General features: G+C 38.0%; 1 protein-coding gene across 1 annotated transcript in view; it reads right to left on the reverse strand.

The window, feature by feature from the left end:
• LOC100776460 (methionine aminopeptidase 1B, chloroplastic) overlaps window positions 1-22,718 on the reverse strand; it is a 38,328-nt gene extending 15,610 nt beyond the window's left edge. The window contains exons 1-3 of the mRNA XM_003516802.4: window positions 22,473-22,718; window positions 22,279-22,360; window positions 20,261-20,498 (exon numbers count right to left, since the gene is read on the reverse strand). Coding sequence (XP_003516850.1) covers window positions 20,261-20,498; window positions 22,279-22,360; window positions 22,473-22,605 — 453 coding nt within the window. The 5' untranslated portion in view covers window positions 22,606-22,718. The remainder of the gene's footprint in view (window positions 1-20,260; window positions 20,499-22,278; window positions 22,361-22,472) is intronic.
• Between the last annotated feature and the right edge of the window lie 1,507 nt (window positions 22,719-24,225).

Genomic DNA, 24,225 nt, shown 5'->3' on the forward strand with positions numbered 1-24,225 from the left:
TCTTTTGGAAGTTCATCATTGGATTTGACTTCTTCTGGAGGATCTTCATTGCTTCCTTTACATTTTCCTTTAGAATCTTGTCCATGAATATGCATTTGTTCTAAAGATTCTGCAATATCATCTTGCATATTCTTTCTTGACAAGATAACATTAGATTCATCAAAAGTAACATGAATAGATTCCTCAATATTCATAGTTCTTTTATTATATATTCTATATGCTTTGCTTTGTAATGAATATGCAAGAAAGATGTCTTCATCAGATTTTGCATCAAATTTTCCTAGATTATCTTTACCATTATTAAGCACAAAACATTTGCAACAAAAAACATGTAGATGTGAAATGTTGGATTTTCTACCATTATATAATTCATATGGGGTTTTCTTTAAAATGGGTCTTATTAATGCCCTATTCATGATGTAACATGCAGTATTGACGGCTTCAGCCCAAAAATATTTTGGAAGAAAAATATCATTTAATAAAGTTCTAGCAATTTCTTCCAATGACCTATTTTTTCTCTCAACAACTCCATTTTGTTGAGGGGTTCTAGGTGCAGAAAAATTGTGTTCAATACCATGTTCTTCACAAAATGATTCAAAATCTTTGTTTTCAAATTCACCCCATGATCACTTCTAATGGATGCAATCTTAAGATTTTTCTTGTTTTGTATAATTTTAGCAAGTTTTCTAAATGCTTGGAATGCATCACTTTTGTTAGTGATAAATAATGTCCAAGTATATCTAGAGAAATGCTTGGAATGCATCACTTTTCTAAATGCTTAGAATGCATCACTTCTAATAGGCTCTTATGTTCAATGGTGAGGGTTATCATTATTGGAAAACCCGAATGCAGATCATTATAGAAGCCATAGATCTAAAGATATGGGAAGTCATTGAATTTGATTCATTTATTCCTACAATTGTAGAGAGAAATGCAACTACATAAAAAAAATTAGAGAAGAAAGAAGATGATGATGAAAGAAGAAAGAAGAATGTTCCTCTTTAGCCCTAAAATGCTGAGTGCGATAAACTTGGGCACATGAGATTCAAGTGTCCTGTGTTTAAAAGAAGAATGGAAATATCCGACAAGATGAATTTCAAAGAAAAGAAAGAAAAGAAAGGATATATCACTTGGGAAGATAATGTCATAAATTATTTAAGTGATTCAGAGAAGAAAATCATAAGTCTGGGTATCATGACGAAAGACTATGAAAATGGAGAAGAGCAAAGTCGATACATTGATAGCAATTTCTCCAAACACATGACATGCATCAAAGTTTATTCATATTTCTCTCCAAGATAAATGAATATGTGATTTATGAAAACAGCAAACAAAGGCCACATTTCTCCCCAAGAAAAGTGAATATGCGATATATGGAGACAACAAACAAAGGTCACTTGATCAAAAACCCCAACAAGTAATATCAAATGATACCAACATGTCACTTGTCTTTGATTGATTACTTTTGATGCTTGTTTTCTACTTGAGTTTAGACTGTGATTGAATTTGATTGACTGTGTTTGATGATTGATTGATGTATTTTTGATTGTGTGTTTGATTGTATTGTCTTTGATGTTTGTTCCTGATTGAGTTTTTGATTGTTTTTAAAGAATCTATTAAACTTTTTCAAATTAGTTTCATGTTTTAAGAAAACTATTTCAAATTTAGAAAAGGAAATTTTGAAATTGAAATTTGAAATTTGAAATTGAAAATTGAAATTTGAAAAGTTAAATTTGAAAATTGAAAATTAAAATTTAAAATTTAAAATTAAAATTTGGAAGTTGGAAGTAGAAGTTATTGGAAGTTGAAAGTTAAAAATGAAAGTTGGAAGTTGGAAGTTGGAAATGAAAGTTATTGGAAGTTGAAAGTTGAAAATGCAGGTTGGAAGTTGGAAGGGGAAGTTACTAAAAGTTGAAGTTGGAAGTTGGTATTTAAAATTTAAAATTTGAAATTTGAAATTTGAATTTTTTTAATAGAAATTATTGTGTGTAGTTAGTTGATTGTTAATTTAATTAATTTGATTTTAAATATTTGATGATTGATTGTATTTGATTGTGTTTGATTGATGTGTTAGTGTACTTGTTTTTGCTTGATTAATATTGAATGATTGTTTTAATGCCTTTTGGTATCACTTGATTCTCATACATTGCGAAAAGTGGTAACATCTTTCTCCTCTCTATTCATGATTTGTTTTTTATGTTGATAAAGGGGGAGAGAAAGATAAAAGATAAAATAGTAAGAAAAATTATCTATTGTCTATGAGACAATTTGTTTACATATGAAAAATATGAAATCTTCAACTGTCTCATATAAGCAATCATTGCAAAACCAAGGGGAATAAACTATATGCAAATAGATATTTTTTCTTTGTTGTTGCTCCTAACCTACAGGTGGTTGTCATCATCAAAAAGGGGGAGAATGTAAATCATGAAAATTTTGATGATGTCAAGAAGAATTAAGAATTTGCTTGAGAAAAGGGGAGAATGTAAATCATGCAAGCTTTGATGGTGTTGAGAAGAAATCACATGTTTGTCATCATAAAAAAGGGGGAGAATGTGAATGTATGTATACATGATTTTGATGATGTCAAAAGAAGAATCAAACAAGGATCATTTTGCTTCAAGATTAATACAAGATTGTTTCAACAAACAAAGCCTTGATTCAAGATTTCTTCAAGATCAGGTCTTGTCTCACAATGAAAGGTTTCAAGTCATTCAAGGCACATGTAATCGATTACCAATACATGTAATCGATTACCAATTGTTTGAAAGTGTGTAATCGATTACACATCATATGTAATCAATTACCAGAGACTCTGAACGTTGGGAATTCACATTTTAAATGAAGGGTCACAACTGTTCAAGAAAAACAACTGTGTAATCGATTACCAGAGAGGATTTTCAAGGAATATCGTCAACAGTCACATCTTATCATTTGAATTTTGAATGGCCATCAAAGGCCTATATATATGTGTGACTTGGGACGAAATTGAAGAGAGAGTTTTGCTTGGCAAAAATGTTTTATCCTCTCAAAAGACAATGAGAGAGATTCCAAAAGAACTTCGTTGTCAAATGTTCTCTCAAAAGAAATCCTTGACCAAACACTTGCAAAATCTATAAGGATTTTTGCATGATCTTCATTGTAATATTCTTCTCTTGAAGAGAGAATTCTTCTTCCATTTTTCTTATTCAATGAGATTGGTTAAGAGATTGTAAGTCTCTTGTTGTAAAGCATCTGAACACAAGGGATGGGTTGTCCCTGTGTGGTTCAGACTTTGTAAAGGAATTTACAAAGATAGTGGAAATCTCAAGTGGGTTGTTTAAGTACTGGACGCAGGCACGGGAAGTGGTTGAACTAGTATAAAATTGTGTTTGCATTCTCTCTTCCCTTATCTTATTTATTTTGTTGCAATCAATTGTGTCTTGTATGTTTAAAGAACATTGTTAAATTGATTGTTGTTGCTTCTTCTGCATTCTAAGCCTATCCCTCTTAAGATTATTGAGGCCACAAGGTCCAACAATATTGGTTAAAGACAAGGCCAAGAAGGAGTATATAAGTGAGGGTCAACCCTCACCCTTTGAGCTCGCTTTTAGGGTCGAGTTAGGCTGAAACCCACATTATAAATGTATTCAATCACATTTTCAATTGCTCACTCCAGCTCGAGTTTGATAGCGCTTTGAAATGAGTATTCAATCACACTCCTGATGAGTATGATTTTTCTATCTCAGTTATTAGTACTTGTTTTGATCCCCTTTCAATTGATGAAGTAGGAACAATATTGTTAAGAGTATGAAGCACGAATTGAAAGGTCCAGAAAGCGAGCTTTAGGTTCGATTAATCTCACTTCTGGCACCTCTTCTGAGGAAAATTCTATTAATCCCTATTTGACTACTCAACCCTCTTCTGGTGACAATTCCACTAATGTTTATAGTGGAGATCGATTTTTCAAAGGTTGTCGTGGTTGGAACATTGGCCAAAGTAATCGTGGTGGTTGCACCTCAAGCCATGGGGTGGTGCTCAAGGTCGCTTGGTTGATGTATAGTGTCAAATTTGCTATAAAGTTGGACATGGTGCTTTGTTTTGGTTGGAACATTGGCCAAAGTAATCGTGGTGGTCGCACCTGTTGTTTTGTCCTTACAACAAGTACAACAAGCTCAGACAGTTCAGTATGTGGTTTCCTCTTAAATTCTTAGAATGTGAGTTTAGGTCTAACTCAACCCCAAAAACTAACTCAAGGGGTGAGGATTGTCCCTCACTTATACTCTATCTTGGCTTTATCTCTAGCCGATGTGAAACTTGGATTTTTTCAATATTTCCTCACCTTAGTAGGGATATGCCCAACCTGTTCAGTGTACAGTGTCAAATTTGCTATAAATTTGAACATGGTGCACCGTTCTGCTATCACAAGTTGGAAGAGAACTATGTCCCTACTCTTCCTCCACCTGTTTTACTTGCACCTGCTCAGACCCAAACTGCTACAGCTCAAACTGTTCAGTGGACACCTTCGGTTTTGGCCTTACAGCAAGTACAAGAAGTTTAGCCAGTTCAGTATGTGGTATCCTCACCTTCGTATGGATATGCTCAACCTGTTCAACCCCAGCACCTATATTCAATCAACAATCCCATCCTCCACAAGTGTTTCTGGCTAGCTCTTTAGCAATACCAACTTAGAATTGGTACCCTGATTCTGGTGCTTCTCACCATGTGACCAATATCTCACAAAATATTCAACTAGTAACCCCCTTTGAGGGCCTTGATCAAATCACCATTGGGAATGGTCAAGGTTTGAATATTAATTCCTTAGGTCTTTCAACCTTTTCCTCTCCTCTTAATCCTCAATTTTTTCTTGTTCTAAGTAATCTATTGTTTGTTCCCTCTATTACAAAGAATCTTATTAGTGTCAGTCAATTCTGTAAAGATAATGATGTGTTTTTTGAGTTTCACTCGTCCTTTTGTGTTGTTAAATCACAAAATTCTAAACAAGTTCTTCTTAAAGGTCCTGTGGGAAGTAATGGACTCTATCAGTTCCCAACTTTGCTTACTTCCATGTCTCAGCTCAAGGGTCCTTCAAATGTCTTTAATTATGTTCCTTCAAATAAAACTGTTGTTGTCAATACAGCTTCTTGTAATCATGTTGTTGTTAATGCAACTTTTTGTAAATCTGTTTCTTCTACTACAGTTCCATGTAATTCTGTTTCTTGTGCTAGTCCTATTGTTAATACAGTATCTTGTAAGGCTGTTTCTTTTACTACTTGGCATTCTAGACTAGAAAACCCTAGTGCTAATGCCATGAAAGTTGTATTACAACTTTATAATCTTCCAAATATTAATAAAAGTTCAACAGATTTTGCAATCATTGTTGTATCAGAAAGGCTCATTTTTTTTCCTTCTTTTCTTTCTAATACTGTGTATGCTAAACCCTTTAAGCTTGTTTTCAAAGATCTGTGGGGTCTTGCACCCTTTGCATCCCCCTCGGGTTTCAGATATTATATGGCTTTTGTGGATGTTCATACCAGGTTTACTTGGTTCTATTTACTCAAAAATAATTTTGACACCTTAGAGACCTTTAAACTTTTTAAAACAATGGTTTTTAATCCGTTAAATTGTACCACTAAGGCTGTGCAATCTGATTGGGGAGGGGAGTTCAGACCCTTTACTAAGTTCTTAACCCAAAATGGTATTCAGCATAGGCTCATTTGTCCTCATACTCACCATCAAAATGGTGTAGTTGAACGCAAGCACAGGAACATAGTGGAGCTTGGTCTCACTCTTCTTTCTTAGGCCAAACTACCACTACACTACTGAGATCATGCCTCTGTTTCCAGCATTTACTTGATCAACAGGTTGCCATCTTCAGCTATTGACAATGGGGCTCCCTATCAGAAACTGTTCAACAAACTTCCTGATTATTCATTTCTTAGGGTGTTTGGTTGCTCATGTTTCCCCTTTCTTAGACCATACAACAAGCACAAGTTCCAATTCAAATCTCAGGAATGTGTCTTCTTGGGTTATTCCCCCTCTCATAAAGGCTACAAGTGCCTAGTTGCTGATGGCAGAATCTACATCTCCAAGGATGTGATTTTTAATGAAGATAAATTTCCTTATCCAACTCTCTTGCCTAAACCTTCCTTAATTATGATAGAGTGTTGTCTAATGGGCCTGAATTAGTGGGAAAATATAGGCCTGCTACTCAGTGGAAAGTATATACTAGAAGAAACAAAAGTGGGGTCAAGGGTAGAAAGGGAAAATTAGTTGGTGAGGTGGACAAGGGACCCATGTGAAGCGGTTATGAGGTATTAGAGAGAAAGCATGTTGCGGGGGGTACTTTTGAAAAATACATCTGCGAAATAGAAACAGAAAAGGAGCATTAGCTCTGGGGCAGTCTCGCTATTCAAGCAGGGTGTTAACATCAAATCGTGAATAATACTATACACCACACTTACATACAATTTTTTGTTGTTGATCTCTTTAATTCTCTGTTGCTGTGTTATTTTTTTTCTGCTGTTCCTTTCAACTGGTCCGACCTGCCAGATTATATTGACGAGGAGGAGCTAGCGTGGTTCTAGTCCATGACTACGAGAATGAACGAGAGGGTTGACGCTTTGGAGGGACGGATGTTAATGCTGGAGGAATCGTTCCGACTGAGGATGGAGGAGTTCCAAAAGGTGATGATGGAGGAATTTGCTCGAATGCGAAACCCATCGATTTCATTGGCGTCAGCGGATGAGAACTCTGAATTCAGAATGGCTGTCAAGAAGGTGGAACTTCCGTCTTTTGATGGTGGTGACCCGGTTGGATGGATCACAAGAGCTGAGACCTACTTTGAGATACATGGCTCTTCGGAGGATGTGAAGATCCATTTGGCAAAGATATGTATGGAAGGAGCTACCATCCATTGGTTCAACTTATTGAAAGAAACAGAGGATAATCTGACATGGGATAAATTGAAGAAGATGATAGTTGATCGTTACGGAGGCCGAAGGTGTGATAATCCTTTTGAAGAGTTGAAAGACTTGCACCAGGAGGGAGACGTGGAAGAGTACATATCTGAATTCGAATTCCTCTCTTCTCAAGTGAATTGTTTGCCAGAGGAACAATATTTGGGATATTTTGTTGGAGGTCTCAAACCAGAAATTCGGGTAAGGGTCAGAACCCTAAATCCTCAAAACCGACTTCAAGCCATGAAAATGGCGCAGGATATTGAGGTGGAGATAAGGGGTTTTCGTTCGCAGAGGCTGAGTGATTTTGGAAGAAGATGGACAAAGGAAAGAGATGCATCGTATCATTTGTATGAAAGGGGGAGAACGGGATCGGGTTTTAAGTCGGGTCAAAGGAGTGGATTCGGGTCAACTTACAACCCAAGCCCAAATCGCAGCAGCAGTGTTACGGGGCCTGTTTCTCCACAAAAATTTGTCCAGTCTGGGAGTAACTCTCACCTAGGAGGCAATTCGAACTCTCAGAACTCCATGGGAGGTTCGAGCTTTTACCACCATGCCAACTCGGATCGTGAAGGAGGACCCCGCAGCAGAGGGGTTCAGCATTTGCCCTATTCTGAATAGATGGATCAGAAGAGCAAGGGCTTATGTTTTCGTTGCGGAGAGAAATTCCATCCTTTGTATCAGTGTAAGGAGAGGCAGCTTCGATTGCTTATCCTAGGAGATGATGAAATGGTTAATGAAGAAGGGGAAGTGATTGCCGTAGAAGTGTTAGAAGATGAGGATGAGGAAGTTATTGAATGTAATGCTTTGGGGTTATTTGAAACTAAAGAGATGATGAGCACCAGGGGTCAACCAGCTACTATGAAACTTAAAGGGAAGGTGGGTGAGGTCCAAATTCAAGTATCGGTGGACAGTGGGGCAAGTCACTGTTTTATCGACCCAAAGGTGGCCACGGCGTTGGGATTAATAGTTGAATCAACAACGGCAGTAGGAGTGAAATTGGGCGATGGTCACCGAGTAAAGACCATGGGAAAGTGCAGAAATGTGGAGTTAGAATTGGGTGATTTCTTGACCCGAATAGATGCCTTTGTGTTGGAATTGGGAGATCTTGATGTGATCTTGGGAGCAGCGTGGATGAGACGATTTGGCAAAGTCACCTTTGATTGGAAGGGCATGATTTTGAGTTTCCCTTGGCAAGGGAAAATGGTGGAACTGCAAGGCATTAAAGCCTTGTCTGAATCTTCAAACTCTTCCATGCATAGTTTGTTGGAAGCGGGTGAAATAGAATCTGATATGACTCCTCGTGGTGAATTGAAGGTGCAGGAACAGTAGGATTTAAACCACATGCTAGCTGATTATAAGGAAGTTTTTAAAGAACCAGAAGGATTAACACCAAAGAGGGACAATGTTCATTCCATAGAGTTGCATCAAGGGGCTTCTCCGGTCAATGTGAGACCGTATAGATACCATTTTCATCACAAAAGCGAGATAGAGAATCAGGTGAACTCTATGTTGGAGGAGGGCATTATTAGGTGCAGCTCAAGTCCTTTCTCTAGCCCTGTCATATTAGTTAAGAAGAAAGACGGTGCGTGGAGGATGTGTGTGGACTATCGGGAACTTAATAAAATAACCATACCGGATAAATTTCCTATTCCGGTGGTAGAGGAGTTGTTGAATGAGCTCCATGGTGCCAAATACTTCTCAAAGATCGATTTGAAATCGAGCTATCATCAAATAAGGGTAAAGGAGGAGGATGTGCACAAGATCGCTTTCCGGACACATGAAGGGCATTATGAATTTTTAGTCATGCCATTTGGTTTGACAAATGCCCCGGCAACATTCCAAGCAACTATGAACCAAATCTTCAAGCCCTTTTTGAGAAGGTTTGTTCTAGTATTTTTTGATGATATATTGGTATATAGTAGAGAGTGGGGTGAACATATGCAGCATTTAAGGCAAATCTTAGAGGTGTTACAAGAAAAGAGATTTGTAGCCAATAAGAAGAAATGTGTTTTAGGTGATACTCAAGTGGAATATCTTGGCCATATTATTTCAGAGAAGGGTGTAGCGGTAGATCCGGCTAAGGTAAAGAGTGTGGTAGATTGGCCAATTCCTCAAAGTGTGAAGGGAGTTAAGGGTTTTTTGGGGTTGACAGGATACTATAGAAAGTTTGTCAAGGACTATGGAAAAATAGCCAAGCCTTTGACCGAACTCACAAAAAAAGAAGGATTTAAGTGGGGGCCGAAAGCTTTGCAAGCCTTTGAGGAACTAAAAAGGGTGATGACAACTTCTCCGGTTTTGGCTCTACCGGATTTTACTCAACCTTTTGAGATTGAGTGTGATGCTTCGGGAAGAGGAGTTGGGGCTGTTTTGGTTCAGAAGAAAAGACCGATTGCTTATTTCAGCAAGGCCTTATCTGAAGAAAGTTTAGCGAAGTCAGCATATGAGAAAGAGTTGATGGCCTTAGTGTTATCGGTGCAACATTGGAGACCGTATCTGCTGGGAAGGAAGTTTGTTGTTTATTCAGATCAAAAGAGCCTTAAATATTTGCTGCAACAGAGAATTACTACAGCTGATCAACAAAATTGACTAGCCAAGTTGTTAGGCTACCAATTTGAGGTAGTGTATAAGCCCGGTTTGGAGAATAAAGCAGCTGATTCCTTATCAAGGCTGCATTGAGATAGTGAATTGAGGAGCCTTACCACTTTTCCGATTTGGTTGCAGCTAGCAGAGGTTCAAAAGGAAGTAAGAGAAAATGAAGAATTAAAAAGAATCATTGAAGAGTTGTCACAAGACCCGAATGTTCATCCGGAATTTAGTTTGCAAAAAGGGAACTTGTTTTACCATAACAGGTTGGTGTTGGCTGCAAACTCAGTGTATATTCCTGTTATTGCAAGAGTTTCACTCATCTCCAACAGGGGGGCACTCGGGATTTCTCAGAACTTATCGCAGAATAGCGGGGAACTTGTATTGGGTTGGGATGAAGAGATCTATACAAGACTTTGTGCGAAGCTGTGACACTTGTCAGCGGCAAAAATATGTTGCGATGTCCCCCGCGGGACTGTTGCAACCATTGCCAATTCCGAACCAAATTTGGGAAGACATCTCCCTAGATTTCATCACCGGTCTTCCTAAATGTAAGGGGTTTGAAGCACTTTTTGTTGTTGTGGACAGATTATCAAAGTATGGACACTTCATACCCCTCAAGCACCCTTATACAGCCAAGAAAATAGCCGAGGTGTTTACCAAAGAGATTGTCTGGTTACATGGAGTGCCACAATCCATTGTTAGTGACCTAGATCCTCTATTTTAGTTTGTTTTGGAAGGAGCTATTTCGGCTACAAGGAACAACTTTGAAGATGAGTTCCTCTTTTCACCCGGAAATGGATGGTCAAACCGAAGTGGTGAATAGATGTCTTGAGGCTTATTTGCGTTGTTTTGCATCGGAGCAGCCCAAAAACTGGTCGTATTGGGTGTCTTGGGCTGAATTATGGTATAATACTTCCTACCATGTATCTATTGGAACTACACCTTTTGAGGTAGTTTACGGTAGAAAACCTCCCACCATAATTCATTTTACACAAGGAGAAACAAGGGTTGAAGTTGTGGCTGCCGAGTTAGTAGACCGAGATGAAGCTTTGAGGCAACTTAAGCATCACTTGCTTAGGGCTCAGCAGCAGATGAAGAAATATGCAGATAGAAAGAGGAGGGATTTGACCTTCGAGGTGGGAGAATGGGTCATTTTGAAGTTGAGACCCCATCGGCAGCAAACTGTAGTTAGAAGGATAAACCAAAAGTTAGCACCGAGGTATTTTGGCCCTTATCCCACATTGGAGAGAGTTGGTGCAGTGTCTTATAGGATAAAGTTGCCCGAATCTTCAAGAATTCACTCTGTTTTCCATGTTTCTCAATTAAAAAAGGTTGTTGGTAGTTATACGGTGGAAACAGAACTCCCTGCTGAATTAGGAGTTGAGGATGCGGATGTGGAGGAGCCTGAAGCTATTTTGGCCACTAGAGATATTCGTGAAGGGGATGATGTGACAAGGCAATTTTTAGTCAAATGGAAGGGTCGAGCCGAAGAGGATACTACATGGGTAAATGAAGATGTGCTGAGAAGTCAATTTCCCTTTTTCAGCCTTGAGGACAAGGCTGTAGCTGATGGGGAGGGCAGTGATAGGGTGCTGTCTAATGGGCCTGAATTAGTGGGAAAATATAGGCCTGCTACTCAGTGAAAAGTATATACTAGAAGAAACAAAAGTGGGGTCAAGGGTAGAAAGGGAAAATTAGTTGGTGAGGTGGACAAGGGACCCATGTGATGCGGTTATGAGGTATTAGAGAGAGAGCATGTTGCAGGGGGGGTACTTTTGAAAAATACATCTGAGAAATAGAAACAGAAAAGGAGCATTAGCTCTGGGGCACTCTCGCTATTCAAGCAGGGTGTTAACATCAAATCGTGAATAATACTATACACCACACTTACATACAATTTTCTGTTGTTGATCTCTTTAATTCTCTGTTGCTGTGTTATTTTTTTTCTGCTGTTCCTTTCAAATTACCTCTGACTTACCTGAACCTCCTTCCACTCATATTGTTTTATCCAGTTCTCAGACCAATTCCAACACCCATGTACCTAGTAACACTGTTTCATCACCCTCTCTTTCCCCTCCTCTACCTTTCCCACAAACTGCTTCTCCATTTATTAGCCCTGAAAATTTATTTATCCCACCCACCAACCCTATACAGAACCCAAATCCCACAAATACTGTTTAGAACCCAAATCCCACAAATACTGTTTAGAACCCAAATCCCACCCATACTGTTCAGAATCTCATCACTGATCAGCACCCAAATACCAGCCTAGTTTCTCTCAATACTGATTCTTCATTGGACAGACCTCCAAATGTCAACCCTATGTGCACTCGTGCTAAGTCTGGTATCATTAAGCCCAGAATCAATCCTACTCTTCTTCTTGCTCATCTTGAACCAAAGTCTACCATTACCAAAGCTGCCTTGACTGACCCTTCTTGGCTTTCAGCTATGAATGCTGAACATGAAGCATTAGTCAGAAATGGAACTTGGACTCTGGATAGCCATTGGATGTAAGTGGGTGTTTAGGGTGAAGGAAAATCCTGATGGCTCAGTCAACAAGTACAAGGCCTGACTTGTTGCTAAGGGTTTTCATCAGCAGTTGGGGTTTTTTATTACAAGGAAACTTTTTCTCTTGTAATCAAGCTTGTGACTGTTAGAGTTATCATCTCTCTCGCTATCTCTCAGAAGTGGCCTCTTCAACAACTATGTTAACAATGCCTTCCTTAATAGCACTCATGAAGAGGAAGTATACATGTCACAGCACCTGGTTTTGTGTTTTCTAACAAGCAGCAAGTTTTGCAAGTTACACAAGGCCATCTATGGTCTAAAACAGGCCACTAGAGCCTGGTTTGACAAACTCAAAACTACCCTTCTCAGTTTTAAGTGTTTCCAGCAAATCTGATCCTTCACTATTGGTGTTTTCTGAAAATGCTGTTGTTGTATATATTCTTGTCTATGTAGATGATATAATCATCACTGGAAACAACACCAAGTTGATTAATTCTCTTGTACGTCTGCTTAATTTTGTATTTTCTCTTAAGGATCTTGGTGACTTGGACTATTTTCTGGGGATTGAAGTTCAAAGACAAAGGGATGGGTCACTCATTCTAACCCAGTCCAAGTATATCAGTGATCTCTTGGCCAAGACTAAAATGGATGAGCCTAATCCTACGGTTGAGGAAGAGAGATTTGAGGTTTGGAAAACTCTATTAAAAGTTTCTGTTATTGAATTGTAAAACCCAACGATTCAATACAGTTTACAATATACAGTTAGACTAACTGTCTAACTGTCCTAACTAACAACACCTGTCATGACAGCTGTTGAGTGGTAAAGTAACTAACTAATAACTAACCTAAAGGGTTAGTTAATAGTAAGAAAAATAAAACTGTACAATGGAGTTGAATACAACTATACCCCCCCCACAAGCTCACGAGGGGTTGGTCAAAGGCTTGTCAACCACTCTGAGCTTGGACCTATGCACAATGAAAGTAGAGGGTGAACAGGCTTTGGGGAGAATATCAGCTCTTTGATCCACTACTGGAACATGTACAACCTGAATATGCTTTCCAATAACCTTCTCTCTAACAAAAAACAGATCCAACTCAATGTGTTTGTTCGGGAATGCATGATTGGATTGTGAGCAAGTGCCACAGTACTTTGGTTGTCGCAATGAATGACAGGAGGAGCATGAGGCACTTTGAGATCAGCAAGCAAGGACTTGATCCAAGTCACTTCAGCTGTAGCCAAAGCAAGACTCCTATATTCAGCTTCTGTGCTGGATCTAGCCACAACAGACTATTTCTTGGACCACTAAGACACCAAATTAGGGCCAAAGAAAATAGCAACCCCAGATGTAGACCTTCTGTCGTCTGGATCTGATGCCTAGTCAGCATCACAATAGGCATGAACAGAATAGTGGGAGTTGGAGAAATTAGGTTGTAGAAACAAACCAAAGTTGATGGTGCCTCTAAGATACCTCAAAATTCTCTTTACAACTTGCCAATGCTGATCTGCAGGAGCACTCATAAACTAGTAAACTTTGTTGACAGAAAAGCTTATTTCTGGCCTAGTAATTGTTGCATACTGCAGTGCACTAACTACTGACCTGTAGAGAGTAGAGTCAGAAAAATCTTTAGAACCTGTCTTAGATAACTTGCAGCCACTAACCATGGGAGAAGATATATGATTAGCTACATCCATTTTGGTCTTAGTTAACAAGTCCTAAGGTATTTGGATTGAGTAAGTAAAAGAGAGGCATTGGATTGCCTCTTGACCTCTATGCCCAGAAAATAATCAAGATCACCCAAATCCTTGAGAGAAAACTCCAAATTCAGCTTTGAGATCAAAGATTTGATGAAAATGGGATTGCTGCCAGTGACAATAATGTCATCTAATACACCAGCATGTAAACCATAGTAGAAGAATCCTTGTAGACAAAGAGTGAGGGATCACATTTGCTAGATTGAAAATTGTAGGAGAGAAGAGTGCTCTTGAGCTTTTCAAACCATGCCCTTGGGGCTTACTTTAGACCATAGATTGCCTTGTTGAGATTGCAAACTAGGTCCTTGTTAAAGTGCTCAAAACCAACAGGTTGAGTCATATAGACTTCCTCCTCAAGGATGCCATTTAGAAAGGCGTTGTTGACATCTAATTGCTATAGCTTCATGTGATTTGTCACAGCAAGAGTAAGGAGAATCCGAACAGTTACAGGTTTAATAACTGGGGAAATGGTTTCATTGTAGTCATACCCCGACCTTTGATGGAAACCTTTGGCCACAAGTCTAGCCTTATACTTATTGGCAGACCCATCAGGATTTTCCTTAACCCTAAAAATCCATTTACAGCCAATGGGAGTTCTAGAAGAAGGCAGATCAACACGGGTCCAAGTGCCATTCTTGATAAGAGCATCATATTCAGCTTGCATAGCTGCATGCCAAGTGGGGTTGGAGAGGGCTGGCCTGGCTGACTTTGGTTCAGCATGTGTGAGAAGCAAAGTGGGTTGAAGTCTAAGCTTGACAATTCCAGCCCTCTAGTAGTCAAAGGATGACTGTTATCTTCTCTGACTAATGGAATAGGTGAGAATACTTCAGAACTAGAAGAGTTAACTGAAGAGGTGGTAGATGATGCAATGGAAGGGGAATTAGGTAAGATAGGTGAAGCTGGTTCAGAAACAGAATTAGGTGTTGATGCTGCCAGACTGAATAGTGGAATCAAAAACAGCAACCTCTGTAGGAAAAGATTGAGGTGAGGCTTGTGGTGAGGCAATAGGATTAGTGGCTGGGTAAGAAGAAACAGAAGGAGCAACAATGGTATGCTCAGAAATAGTAGGTGGGTTGGTATTTAGAACAGCTAAAGGATTGGTGAGTGTAGATGGGATGGGAGGGGAGGTAGTGTCACTAGGAAATAAATGACTATAGGGAAACTTATACACATTGAAGATAACATCCTTGGAAATGTAGATTTTATCATCAGCTGCAAGACATCTATAACCTTTGTGGAACATTGAATATCCCAAGAAGACACCTTAGGGCCTTAATAGTGGGAAGCAAGAACACCCAAAGACTTTTAGGAACTTATAATCTAGCAGCTTCTTAAACAGCCTCTGATAAGGAATCTCCCTTGTATAGCAGTAGAAGGCAACCTATAAATTAAGTAAACACTGGAAACAACTGCATAGTCCCAAAAGGTTAGAGGCTAAGATGCTTGAGACAACATAGTAAGTGTCATTCCAATAATATGTTTCTGCTTTCTCTCAACCACCCAATTTTGATGATGGGTATGTGTGCAAATTAAGCAATGTACAATGCCTAAATTAGCAAGATATTTAGTAAAGGGGCGATATTTCCCTCCCCAATCAGATTGAATAGGTTTAATAGGGAAGTTGAATTGAGTTTGCACCATAGTTTGAAACTGTTTGAAGATAGTTAATATCTCAAATTTGGCTTTCAACAGATACAGCCATGAGAACCTAGTGTGAGCATCTGCAAAAGTAACATAATACTTGAAACCTTGATCAGAAACATAGGATGCTGGTCCCCACAAATCAGTAAGCACCAATTCAAAAGGATTAGAGTAAACAGAATTAGAAGGAGAGGAAGGTAATTTGTGAGACTTGCCAATACAACAGTAGGAACAAAAATCAAGATCTGTTTTATTGATAGGAGAGATATTACACAATTTGAGTACATGTTTTAGAATTTCAGAACTAGGATGACCTAGTCTAGAGTGCCAAATAGAATAGGAATCATCACTAGTAGAAGCTATATTTACAACAGAAACAGAACTCAAATTGGTGGGATTCACAGGGGTAGAAACAGTGGCTGGAGCAGACTTCCTTGAAGGCTGCAGAAGGTTGGGAAAATGATATAGACCATCTTGTCCCACCTTACCTTTAAGGAGAACCTCTTTAGAAGCCTGTGATTTGACAACACAATAAGAAGGATGAAATTCAAAAAACACTGACTTGTCCTTACAAAATTGACTGAAACTTAATAAGTTTTTAGTAATTGAAGCGACAAATAACAGATTTTTAAGATGAAAGGAGACAAAAGAATTAAAAGGCGAGGAAAAGGAAGCAAGACTTGAGGAATTGATGTTAAGACCTTGACCATTTCCAATAGTGATTTGATCGGGTCCTCAAAAGGAGTCACTTGCTGAATATTTTGTGAGACATTAGTAACATGGTGAGAAGCCCCTGAATCAGGGTACCAGCTATTAGAATAAGTAGAGGCAACACTGGCCACGTTGGCCTGAGGGACAGAATTGGAGTTGGTAGTGTTTGGCTGGGTTTGATTTGGTGGAGGATAGTAGAACGGTGGCATATAAGGAAAGTATGGATAGTAAGGGTAAGGTTAGTTTGATGGAGGATAGGGTGTAGATGTTTGGTTGGTAGGCTTAGAAATGTTGTTTGGAGTGGGATTTTGTGTGAGCTGGTTTGAATTGGTGTGTTGATTCTGAGAATTATTAGACTTAGGCTGAGAAGGAACACAGTTATCATCATGATGATGATAACAATAAGATGCTTCATGCCCATATTTGTGGCAGATTTGGCACTGAACATCAGCAAAGCGGCCACGCCATGGCCACGGCCACCACCTTGGCCACCTCGAGAGAAATTCTGACCACCACCTCGGCCTTGATTACTATTATACCCGTTATTATAACCAGAACCAGAAGAAGCTTGTGTAAGGTGCACATGTGCTTCAGAATCTTGCGTCTCAGAAATTGAGGAGGTACCTTTAGCCATATTCACAGTACCTAGGTTCTTTTTGCGAGACTTTTCAAGGCTAGATTCTTGGGCAAGCAACATCAAAGTTGTTAGATTTCAACTTAAAACTAATTGGCACTAAGTGAAGTTGTCCAACAGATATATAAGCTGTATCCCAAGAATTGAGGCAGGTGATGTGGGACTTCCTAACCCCCCCCTCCACAAATGCCTGCCAATACAAGCAAGCCTACAAGAATAGGCAAGAACTAAGATGGGCTATAGGCTCTGATATCATGTTAGATTTCAACTTAAAACCAATTGGCACTAAGTGAAGTTACCCAACAAATATATAAACTGCACCACAAGAATTGAGGCAGGCGATGTGGGACTTCCTAACAAAAGTGAATTCATCAAGAGACAAAGACTCAGTTTTAGAGCCAAGAACAATGACAATCGTCTCATATTCGTCGGGCAAGCCATCGAGTATGATGTCAATGTGCTTGTTCATTGACACAAAATCCCTAATCGAAAGCAAAGAATCAAGCAGCGTCTGAATATGAAGCAAATATGTCGTAATCGAACGATTATCAAGGGGAATGGAACAAAGTTCACCTCGGATTTGCTTATTCTTGACATGAGCGATGGAGAGAAAGTGCTCATGGAGCTTATCCCAAAGGTGCAACGATGTGAAACAAGGAATCAGACAAGGGAGAACAGACTCGGAGATAGTGGATTGAAGCCAAGAGAGGATCAATTGATCCTGTTGCTCCCAAAACTGATACTCGGGTGTAACAATGTTATGATCCCGATCATGAACAGAAGCAAATTTCTAAGGAATTTGCAGTGAAAGAATGTAATTAAGAAGACCATGGCCCTTAATCACGGGCTGAACCTGAGATCGCCACAAAAGATAGTTCGAATCAATCAATTTTGCAGTAACAGTGTGCGAAAACGCCGTCAGAGTTGAAGAAGATCCAGTTGCAATCGGCGGTGTGGGAGGAGGCAGAAAAGTGCCATTGTTGGTCGCGGAAGCCATGAACAAAAGCTAAGGATCGAACCTTGCTCTGTATACCATAAACAAATACGAGAGAGAGAGAGAGAGTTGAGGTTTGGGAAAACTCTGTTAAGAGTTTCTGTTATTGAATTGTAAAACCTAATGATTCAATAATATAGTTTGCAAGAATATATAGTTAAGACCAACTGTCTAACTGTCCTAACTAACAACAGCTGCTGAGTGGTAAAGTAACTAACTAATAACAAACCTAAAGGGTTAGTTAACAGTAAGAAAAATAAAACTGTACAATGGAGTTGAATACTCCTATACTTGGTGGTCCAAGAAGCAATTTGTTGTGCCCAGATCCAGCACTGAGACAGAATATAGGAGCATGGCTCTCATTGCAGCAAAGGTGACTTGGATTCAGTCTCTTCTTTCTGAACTCCAAGTTCCCTACACCACTCCTGTTATTGTTATTCTCTGTGATAATACCAGCACTGTCTCTCTAGCTCACAATCCTATCCATCACTCAAGAACAAAGCACATGGAGTTGGATCTCTTCTTTGTCAGAGAAAAAGTTCTCACCAAACTACACGACCAGAGATTAGCTTCTCAGTCAATAAAGTATGCTAGTTCATGTCCAAACCTTCTGACCAACACTGGCTAGCTGTGAAGAAAATTCTAAGGTATCTTAAGGGTACTGTTTCTTGGGGACTTCACTTTCAAGCTGCTTCCCTTAGACAACCTTTTCCTCTTCATGCCTACTGTGATGCAGATTGGGCCTCTGATCCTAATGATAGGAGGTCCACTTCTGGAGAGGCCCACTTCTGGAGCAGCTGTCTTTCTTGACCTAATCTAATCTCTTGGAGATCCAAGAAGCAATCTGTCGTGGCCAGATCCAACACTGAGGCAAAATACAGGAGCATGGCTCTCATTGCAGCATAGGTGACTTGGATACAGTCTCTTCTTTCTGAACTCCAAGTTCCCTACACCACTCTTGTTATTCTCTGTGATAATACCAGCACTGTCTCTCTAGCTCACAATCCTATCCTTCACTCAAGAATAAAGCACATGGAGTTGGATCTCTTCTTTGTCAGAGAAAAAGTTGGATCTCTGCAGTGGATCAGCTAGCTGACATCCTGACCAAAGCATTGTCTCCAGCTTCTTTTACTTCTTTCAGGCCCAAGCTCAAAGTGGTTGAAAGACATTCTTCCAACCCCTCATGAGCTTGCAGAGGGGTATAAGGAGTATACATTACTCGAAGTAGATTTTTACTTCCTAGCTGTTAGTTCTTAGTCTGACTACTGTAGTCAGTAGTTAGTTTATCGTTGTAAGTAGGCAGCTGTCACTAACTAACTCTGGTTAGTTAGCAGTTAAACAACTGTAACTGCTATATATTTCAATCTGTAATCAGTTATTAGTTGGGTTGAATAATATCTCTCTTCTTCAATCTCAATCTCTTCTTCTCTATCAAATTCTCTCAACCTCTTTAAGTGCTAGTGTTCGATTCGATCTAATTATTAGTATAAAAATAGGACCATTAGGTTAAGAATTGTATTATATCTATCAATCTAAATATCATATTGCTAAAAGTCTATTAAATTATTGTTATATTCCTTCTATCCACCTAAACTCTATATCACCAGCATATTACATAATGCGTAGACTATGCATCTCAAATTTCTACTTCCACTAATTAATCTAATTCAACCAAGAAGCTAACCAACAAAGACAAGTGAAAGATGAACAAGCTTGGTCAAAGCTATGAACTTCACACACCTTTCAAATTAATAAAAAAATTGATTGCAGATGAATGTTTCCAACTGTCAACAGTTTGACATGATGGCTTATACTGTATAGTATATATATGGCTTGGGGTAGAGATAAATAGATGTTATCTCAAGTTTCAAAACTCCTTCCTCTACCGTCAAAATAAAAATAAAACATAATGTGGGTGGCACACTTAGTAGTTTGCAGGAAGCAACCGGTTTACAAAATAGCCCTTGAAGAGATCTTTGAAAACTCATTTTATTGTAAATGATTCACTTGCCTGAAACAGGTCAAATATGCCGTAATAGCAGTCATTCTGCTGTAACCACTATCCAAATTTCCATCACCTACCCCACCTATAACCTGCTAATTACCATTTTCCATCATGACCCACCACCAAGGGAAGCTAAACATATGCCACCAAATTCACCCACTGGTCTTTCCCACTAACTGGCCAACTACTATCACTATTAACCAAAAGCCATGGTTAATTGGTTATTGATTCTAGCAGAAAGAGAAAAAAGTAGTCATGATAATCAGCACCAGTGTCTAAGTGTATGAAGAAACCACTGCCCTTCATACCAAATTAATAAAACAAACGCTAACACATGGTCAAGGTACCATAAAAAGAAATTTGTCCAGAAGTGCTAAATTATAGAGAAATAATTTTAAAAAAAATGGATAATGACTTCTATCTTGCAAGAGAAAGTATACACCAGGTAAATAAATAACATAGGAAGTAGGCAAGGAGGAAACTTTACCCTAACCATAGTTCCTGCAAAGTTTAAGACACGCGCTGCAAGCTCACCTGCAGCCCTCATTTTAGCTATACCTTCATAATCATGAACTTGATGCTCACTTGCAATTTCTGGAAGTATATCTGAACCTACATAAGGAGGCCTTGGTATGTGATCAGGGACAGGGAGGCGTGGTGATACTCTCCCACACCTTAATGGAGGCCTTTTCTTAAACTTTGTCACAACTTGAAGTTCACGATCTCTACATACGACCAGACAATGAGTAAGAATCTATATTAAAGTTGCATCTACTTTTTCTACTTCTAAATAAAAATAAACCTTTATTTGGTTACTAGAAAGCAAATGCAAGAGTAAAGAAGTTCAAAAATTTATTTTCTGAAGAAAGCACTTTTATATTGCTTAGCAAAGAAGAAATGAGGGGAGGAAAGGATAAATAGCTGATTTGATATCTATCCCCCATATTCCATGATCTAAATGATAGGACACTAACTAGACATCGAGCAGTTAAAGAGAAAGAACAGAGGAAAAAAATGTACAACCCTGATATCTCTCATTATTTTATAAAAGAAGGATCTCTAGAAAAATTTATTGCCCATGTACAGCATACCATGCAATTACAATTCAACATCTAAACAAAAAACTACAAATTCAGATTTCCAAATACCTGTACACTGGAGAACTTCTGTTCACATTTAGGTAATTGAGAACTCATAAGAATATCTATCAAACATTTTACTACCAAAATATGGTACACCACGGAATTACAATTCAACATCCAGCACAGTACATAAACTACAAATTCAGAATATCATAGATGGAAATTCATTAGCTTGGGCTAACCACCAAAACTCATGGGTTTTGTAGAAATATCTTATAATATATTTTTTATATCTTAGACTATTTTAGAGTATCCTAGATTATCTGTTAGGATTTATTTTTATTTTCTATTTTATCATTTGTTTCCTTATTTAATTTAATTAGGATCTTTGTAATTATAGGCATATTGTATCATATAAGTAGGAATATTATCTCCTATATTTAATTATGTATTTATTGCATTAAGTTTATATAAAATGGACTCTGTTCTGTAGTCAATACATGGTTTCAACATCTCTTGCATCTGTTTTTCTCTCTATCAATGGGTATTAACTCAACCCAACCGACAAATGGTGGGTTGATTTTGATTCATGGATTGGATCTAATAAAAAAAAATCATCCTGCAGAGAATGATTCAGGTATTGGAATTTGGAACTTCCCCAACACACAAGTTATTTTATTATTTCTGTAACTAGGTTTTCCCCAGTTTTGTGCCCAGCCAATTAAAAGCATAGATATTTTGGTTGTGTTGAGCATGTGACCACAGCAGACAGACGAGAAATAACAGAAGCATCATTTAGAGACCATGGTGATAAGAATCTGACAGATTGCTTATACGATGACAGGTTTCTTTAAAAAATTAACAAAGAATTCAATGAATATCTAGGATGGCATTGGCTTCAGTTGGCTTGTGCTACTTATTGCTTATGGCTTTTAGTACTCAAAATTTCACCTTGGTTCCTTTGAAACTTACTTTTTAGATATTCATGTTATACATGTTATGTTACTTTCTAGATCATTTACAACTACAGTCGATTTTAACAGTCCATCTTCCAAAAGGGTTTTCAATTTCATTTATAGTAGACTAAAATTACTCTGTTGTAATAAAGAATCACCTTGCTTAACCCTAATAAGCCAACACTCTAAAATGTCAATCATAATTTTTTTAAATAACATTTCCGTCATGGCGGCCGCCACAACCGTATCTGGCTGTGACTGTGGACTGTATCAGTCACAAACAACCGCAACAACAATTTAAAGCCTTGAACACAAAACATATACTAAAAACTTAGAACCTTCCAAGTTCCCATTTCTCCAAATCCAGATTCTTGCCTTACATTATGAACTAAAAATTTCAAATTTAAACAACTAAAATACTACAAAAACAATAGCTTAATTCCATCACAGGTGGATTATAGGATTACCTTCTGATATTCATGGCCTCCTCCAATCCCGAAATCTTCCTCGCAAAAACCACGAATTGGTTCCTCGAAAGCGACTGGTTCCCTGCAAAACACATCGCAAAACCATTCGTAAGAGACTTCGTTTACTTAATAAAATTATTTATCTATGTTCCAAAAAAAGAAAATAAAGACGAATATACTCTAAATTGACGAACCGGGAAGAGTAGAAGAGCGCGAGAGTGTAGGCGGAGAACCCATGAAGGATGAACATAACGGAGAGGCTTCGCTATGAATGGCTGTTGGGATTTTCAGAAATGAGTTGTGAGCGAGCGAAGCAGTGAGCGCCATGGAAGCAGAAGAAGAAGAAGAGTATGTGTATGTGACTGACGGAGACGTCGGAGAGGATAATGGAAATGGAAGGGTTTTGAGGTTTTAGAAGAAAGGATAAAAACTTTCGTGCATTTATTTAAATATATATGTTTCCTAATATATAAGAAACAAAATTAAGCTAAAATAAAATGGTCTTTTATGTATATTTTAATTTTCTAGTTTGTTCCTCTGATTTAGTCTCTTGTAACGGCTTGATAATAGAAAATGAAATGGATTGAAAGTTGAAACATGATAGAACGAGATGAATCATAAATATAGAAAGAATTAAAATATGTAACTCTATTCTTGAATAATTTGTATTTATAATATAATAGAAAAAATATTAGATACCATTATGTTAAAAAACATTTGCCTTACAGACTGTGAATGTATGAATACATGATTTTGATGATGCCAGAATAATCAAACAAAGTTGTTTTCAAGATGACAAGGCTCTGGTAATTGCCTCAAAACACATTGTTTCCAACATGACAAGGCTCTCGTAATCGATTAACAGACAGTGTAATCGATTATCAGAAGACAATTTTGCAAATCAGCTTCTTAAAAGGGTTTGAAATTTGAATTTTAAAAGTTGTAATCGATTACCATTGATGTGTAATCGATTACCAGCAATGGAACTCTTGAAATTCAATTTGAAAAGTCATGACCCTTCAAAATATAAATATGTAATAGATTACCAAAAACCTGTAATTGATTACTAGTAAAGAATTTCAGAAAAAACTTTTTGAAAAAACACAACTCTTCAAATCATTCTGAAAAGGCACGAGAGCCTATATATATGTATGTCTGACTTCGAAAAGCAAGTGAGAGATATTCTAAGAGAACTTCATTGTCAAATGCTCTCTCAACAACTCTTGGGCAAACACTTACAAATTTATTGAGAGTTCATTCAGGAACATCAAATTGTATTATCCACTTTAAAGGAGAGAAATTTTTCTGTTCATCTCAGAAAGTAAGTTGTAATCAAGAGACTGGTTGTTTCTTGAATTGTGAGTTTCCTGAACACAAGGGAAAGAGATTCCTTGGGTGTTCAGAAATTGTAAAAAAGTTTTTTTTACAAAGTTAGTGAAAATCTTAAGTGGGTTGCTTAAGGACTAGACGTAGGCACGGAAAGTGGCCGAACCAGTATAAATCAAGTTTGCATTTCTCTTTTTCCTTATCTCAGTTATTTTATTGCAGTTTACTTTGTCTTGCGCATTTAAAAGAACATTGTTAAATTGATTGTTTCTTCGTCTTTTTTTGCATTCTAAGTCTATCATTTTAAAGGGGGTTTAAGTTTGTTAGTGGAAAAATTTTGAAACTTAATTCACCCCTCCTTCTTAAGTTATTGAGGCCACTTGTCCAACAAAGATGAATCAACATCCTTAATTATTTTAATTAGATGTAAATAAATACAAAAGGTTTAAAGTTATGTCTTATGCAATATCAAGTCATGCTTCATGCATTTGTATTTCCAAACGATAGCAGAGACACTCCATGATCTGATATAGCATTAAAAAGTGCATGTAAGAGCTTCATTTAATATTGTGTGTTTGAAATTTGTTTTGCAGGAACTTTCTTAGACAGTATAGTATTCTC

The sequence above is a fragment of the Glycine max genome, chromosome 1, assembly GCF_000004515.6.
Source record: "Glycine max cultivar Williams 82 chromosome 1, Glycine_max_v4.0, whole genome shotgun sequence".
NCBI lineage: Eukaryota > Viridiplantae > Streptophyta > Magnoliopsida > Fabales > Fabaceae > Glycine > Glycine max.